The 5,595-nt window shown below is 40.1% G+C and overlaps 1 protein-coding gene across 1 annotated transcript in view; it reads right to left on the bottom strand.

The window, feature by feature from the left end:
* Positions 1 to 1,309: 1,309 nt before the first annotated feature.
* Positions 1,310 to 5,595, bottom strand: part of COQ7 (coenzyme Q7, hydroxylase) — a 5,578-nt gene continuing 1,292 nt past the window's right edge. Inside the window, exons 2-6 of the mRNA XM_009281686.1 lie at positions 5,341 to 5,540; positions 4,814 to 4,928; positions 4,566 to 4,705; positions 2,387 to 2,455; positions 1,310 to 1,695 (exon numbers count right to left, since the gene is read on the bottom strand). Of these exons, the coding sequence (XP_009279961.1) occupies positions 1,618 to 1,695; positions 2,387 to 2,455; positions 4,566 to 4,705; positions 4,814 to 4,928; positions 5,341 to 5,540 (602 nt within the window). The 3' untranslated portion in view covers positions 1,310 to 1,617. The remainder of the gene's footprint in view (positions 1,696 to 2,386; positions 2,456 to 4,565; positions 4,706 to 4,813; positions 4,929 to 5,340; positions 5,541 to 5,595) is intronic.

Here is a 5,595-nt window from a genome sequence, read left to right as displayed (position 1 = left end):
TAAGGTAAGAGTCAAGACTGGCAGTGGTGGCCCCATTCCTCGTGACAGTAATGGGCAACACTTGGTACGGTTTTATTTCTCAGTTTCCAATTCTTTCCTTTTCAACTAGGTTTACATCCATTACATCCCACATCCATAGCTGACCCGTTCAATTAGTTATACCCCATTGCTTGGGCTAAGACATACTGACTTCTAATACACGATAGCTTTTAACCAGAAAATGAGATGCAACAAATTCTGCTCCCTGATCTGTCAAGCTGAGCTATTCTTCAGAAAAACAAACCAAACAAAACCCTGTAGAAACTGGAAAACCTGTAAAATTGGGAAACAAAAGTTAGCTTATGGCAGTTAAACAAGCTGTGTCGCCCCAAAGTTTTAGAAGCATGGATATAAGGCAAAAGCATGGATACGTGCTTTCTATGTGACCTGCAATTTTATTTACAGGGTGTCCCTGCCTTGCCACATACAATCAAGAGATCGTGCTTCTCAGCTATAAAAATGGAAGTCTCTCACAGGTACTTTAAATGTTTATATCAAGATATCAGCATCTTCTATATAATCCATATGCATTTGGAAAGCTATCCCATTTCCATAATGATGCAATAGGAAAAGAATGGAATAGTCAGGAAGTTCTGAAGACATAAAGAACAAAAGATGCAATCTTGCAAGAAGTCCCTTTCATCCCTACCAGTTTAAGACACACTAATTCCATTGCTGTACTTTTATCATCCTCAATTAGTGTTTAACAGAACAGACGTGCACAACTTTGTCTTTTTTATTTTTATTGCTCCATGCCAGGCTGTCAACGGAAAGTATGGGGAAATTGTTGGAACATTGAGAAAGCAAGAGTGAACATTGAGAAATTCAAGAGCCACTGAAGACTAGAAGCAAAGTAAGATAAACTTGAAAGCTCTAACAGAATATTAAGTGCAATTCCACAGGTGCTCCAAGTTGCTCTCTCCACCTGCTTTGTATCAGGGATCCATTCCCCCCCCCCCCCCCAACAACAACAACAACAACCCCAAAGGAAGAAAAATTCTACTTAAAATAAAGAATTCAGAATTGAGCCTGAAAAAAACCCCAAACCACACAAACAAGTCTTCAAATGAAAGTCTTATAATACCAATCTTTATTCAAGACAGACTGAAAAGAAATACTTACTCGTACTTCATTTACCCTGAAAACAGAACTTAAATATCCTTAGTCAGTAATAACCATTTTAAAATGAGCTGATGAGCTCCAGCTTCTTTCAAGTACATATAAATTTGAAGGCAACAGAGAATGTATTTATCATTTTTGTGTGTGTGTGTGTGTGTGTGTACACACACTTTATATATATAAATTATGTATATACATACATATTTTGCTGCCACCTTGTGAACAGTCTCTGAATAAGGAGGTTTAGTTCATATGGACCCAATTCTGCCATCTTTATCCACATTTAGCTCAACTGACTTTAATATACTTTTTTGAACGGGTACTCAATATGACAAAGGATGGCTGAATCAGATGCCTAGTGAAGAAAATTTTAAAAGGCAGAATAAAACAACTATAGTCTTTTGCAATTTCCATACACTTGTGTCACAGTTTATTGCCACAAACATTATGGAAATATCACTAAATTCTTTCTGATAAAAATATTGCAGCTTTGCATCCAAGTTGTATAGCTGTCTTCAAAACTGAATAAGCTGGTGCCTGTAGGACAGAGAATAAGAGATTAAATACATCTAATGAAGTGTTTTGTTTGAACCAGATTGTGGTAAGGAATAGTAAGCATTATCTAAAAAAAACACCAAGAACAAAATAAAGCAAAAACACAAACAAAAAAACCAACACCAAAAACCGCCTGTATTTGTAGTCTAATCTACGCTAGAGAAAACAAAATCAAAAATTATCAACTTTGCAGAATGTTTCCATTTCTCCACAAATGTAAATCAAGAGAAAAAGAGGAGAGAAGTCACACATTCCTCATACAGCATTCAAGGGAGCACAGAATTTGTATTTCACACTTCCTAACACGGTTGTGTTTGTCTACGAAGATGATGCCTCAAGTTCCCAGCTGCATGGATAGCACTTATTAGCCTTATCTTCAAAAATATTTAATCTAAACTTAAAATAAAATTAAAAACTGTGCAGAGGACACCTCTCAGGAAAACACAATCACTTTATCACTTCACATGAGTTCCAACAGATTAAATTCTGTTCCAGAAAAGTGTAAGCTATAATATGCAGTGTTTTCTTATATTTATCTTTGGGAAAGAATATCAAGCACCTTATTTTCTATTTCTTAGATAAAGAACTACATTACAGTGACGGGATAAGGAAGGTAAGAATAATCACATCGACATCCTCACTAACGGTGCCAATTACTTAACATTGTACTTACCGCTTCTGCATCATGCTCAAGTCCAATGTCATGGTGCTCCCGTTCATCATCCCGAAATTGCTTTATTATCTTTAAAAGTAGCAGTTAATTAGTAAGTCTACTTTGCAGAGAAATCAAGGCAGCTAGCATACAAAACCATATGCTGTTGACCATTGCACGCACCATCTGAGGTCCAGGTCTCTCAGAAGCTTCTCAAAGACCTGAATCTCCAATTCAGCAAGAAGGGAATTATTTACAGCATTCCCCAAACCTAAAGTTCTTTTAATATTCTCAAAAAAAGTCTTTAAAATTTAAGCTGCTGTTTAATATATCACTATAATTTTCACTGTTTCAAGAAAACCTATAACCTACACTCAGAGTCAATCATAACACTAATTAGTTTCACACATACAAATTATTCTGACAATTTAAATAATGAAATTAAGGTCCCTACCTTGCCAGATGATCAGTAAGGGTGTTTCCCTGTAAGCCAACGGGGCTTTTGTCCATTCTAGCATACTCTGAAGGACACTATTTTTCTCTTCTAATTTTCAACCGAAACAAAAAGGTTTAAAGAATTTTCTCTTGAGATGCCTGCTGATAACTAGGATTGCTTAATAGAGTGCTCAGAGTTTACAGACACCCAAGCACCGTCCCTACCCAAGAGGTTTGCATCACTTTTGGTTTCATCACTAGTCCTCCTCATATTGACACTGTGAATAACCTTGCTGCTTAGCTTTTTCTCTTTATTTTGTGCCCTCTGTTTATAGTCCTTATTTTCGGGGGTAGTATTTCCCTTGTGTACATGTCAGCAAAACCTGGGTTACTTCAGATACTACTTCCGTAACAAGAAGACACATTTGGAGTAACCAGGCTTGGCTACATGTTAAACTAAGCACAATTGAACATACTGATAGTCAGCAAAATTGGAAATGAACACGCAGACCCTAAAGCAGGCTCCCACCAAACAGCACAAACAAGCTCGATACGCTGCATGTGGAAACAGGTCAGTCTCTCACAAGCACCCTACAGGAATGTGTCCCAATTTAATGCCTAAAATACTTGGGAAATAATTTTCTTGCCAAACTAACAAACATTAGGCTCCTTACATGCTCTGAACAATATTCAGGACTAGAACTTGAACGGGGTGCTGGCTGACAGCAGGCTCAATGTGAGTCAGCAGTGTGCCCTGGCAGCCAAGAGGGCAAACCGCATCCTGGGGTGCATCAAACACAGCATAACCAGCTGGTCAAAAGAGGCGATTATCCCGCTGCGTTTAGCGCTGGTGCGGCCTCACCTCGAGTGCTGTGTGCAGTTCTGGGCCCCACAATTTAAGAAGGATGTGAAGGTCCTTGAACGCGTCCAGAGGAGGGCAACAAAGCTGGTGAAAGGGCTGGAAGGCATGTCCTATGAGGAGCGGCTGAGGACTCTGGGCTTGTCTAGTTTGGAGAAAAGGAGGCTGAGGGGCGACCTCATTGCTCTCTACAGCTTCCTGAGGAGGGGACGTGGAGAGGGAGGTGCTGGTCTCTTCTCCCTGGTATCCAGTGACAGGATGCGTGGGAATGGTTCAAAGCTGCGCCAGGGGAGGTTTAGACTTGACATTAGGAAGCATTTATTTACCGAGAGGGTGGTCAAACACTGGAAGAGGCTTCCTAGAGAGGTGGCCGATGCCTCAAGCCTCTCAGTGTTTAAGAGGCCTTTGGACAATGCCCTTAATAACATGCTTTAACTTTTGGTCAGCCCTGAATTGGTCAGGCAGTTGGACTAGATGATCGCTGTAGGTCCCTTCCAACTGAAATATTCTAACTACATAATCATATCCAGTACAAGCAAAAAGTTACTAAGCAATCATATTTTCTCCTTTTGTTTCCCCTCTAAACCCTTCCTTTCAATTAAAGGTAATCAAAATTAAAGCATAGTTCTCCCAATCAAAAAGGAAATGCTGAATTACTGAAAGCATGCTGAAGCTAACCCAACGTACATTTTAATTTCAGTGCTTAATCAATCTAGTGCTGCTGAAGGAAAAAACATCCTTTTACTTAAAAGAAACTTAAAGTTTCTGTTGACTTCAGCATTCTAAGTGATAGAACAAAGAGAGATCTACTGTAAATTCTATGACCATATTATTTTAAAAGACTAAAGTCACACTAGATAATTCAATGAATACGTTAAAACTACTCTTTAAGTCATAGTTAAATACCTGCAATAGTTCTTTGTACTTTTCTGGATCTTCTTCCATAAGGGTTCGGATCTGGCTATTGTAGTGATCCGATATACTCTCTTCCACTGCCACTGTGCAAGCCATTGCACCTTTCTTTCCAAGTAAAGCACTTCCAGCCCCTGCGATTGTGGTACCAAACATATACAAACAATAAAATCTGAAGCAATACAAATAATTTACACATTTGAAGACTTCACAAAACAACAACAATAATAATACAGACTCACCTAAAACAAAACCTGCTACGTTCCAAAAAGGCAATAAAACAGTAGGTCGAACTCTGTATGCAACCATTAGTTCATCGAACTTTTTCAGGTGGTCTTTTTCTTGATTCCACATTTGCTGCAAAAGAACCAGATCACAGTATAGTATAAAACCAGAAAAAGTAAACGCTTCCAATAAAACTAATAAACACAGAGGAAAACAACCCAGCTCAGGCCACTCACACTTTGACTGCAGAGGTAACACTATTCACATCACAAAGAGGAAACGTTCAGGAAGGATAGTTATAAAAAGGCAACATAAAAACATTTGCAAGGTAAGAGTCTTTGTGACAGTACTACAGCAACTGTAGTGTCGGTAACTCCCTTACCAAGTAATCCCACCACTCTTGATAAACCCACGTTTAAACGTGTTTCGAAAGAGATGGACAGCTATCTGACTATGAAAGCTACGATCTTACACCTTCATTCGACCATTGCTAATCAAGTGCAAATTGACCAGAAACACAGCGATCGCTTTTAGCTCCACTAACCCGGATAATCGGTCCCGCACTCGATCTACCCAAGACGGCCATTTGCCCCGCATAAATGCGATTCGCCCCGTACTCCCCGGCGTGGTCCACCCGGATGATGCGGTCTAGGACGGGCTTGTTGATGCCCTCCAGAGCGACGCGCGTGCTGCAAAGCCTGAGGGAAACCCCTCCGGCGGGCAGAGGCCATCTCCCCCGGAGACCTGCCGGAGAGACAAAGGTGACGCGAGCTCCGCCGCCGCCCAGCCCCCGGACGAG

The sequence above is a fragment of the Aptenodytes forsteri genome, unplaced genomic scaffold (assembly GCF_000699145.1).
Source record: "Aptenodytes forsteri isolate BGI_AS27 unplaced genomic scaffold, ASM69914v1 Scaffold84, whole genome shotgun sequence".
NCBI classification, from domain to species: Eukaryota; Metazoa; Chordata; class Aves; order Sphenisciformes; family Spheniscidae; genus Aptenodytes; species Aptenodytes forsteri.
This window is presented reverse-complemented; position numbering and strand designations above follow the sequence as displayed.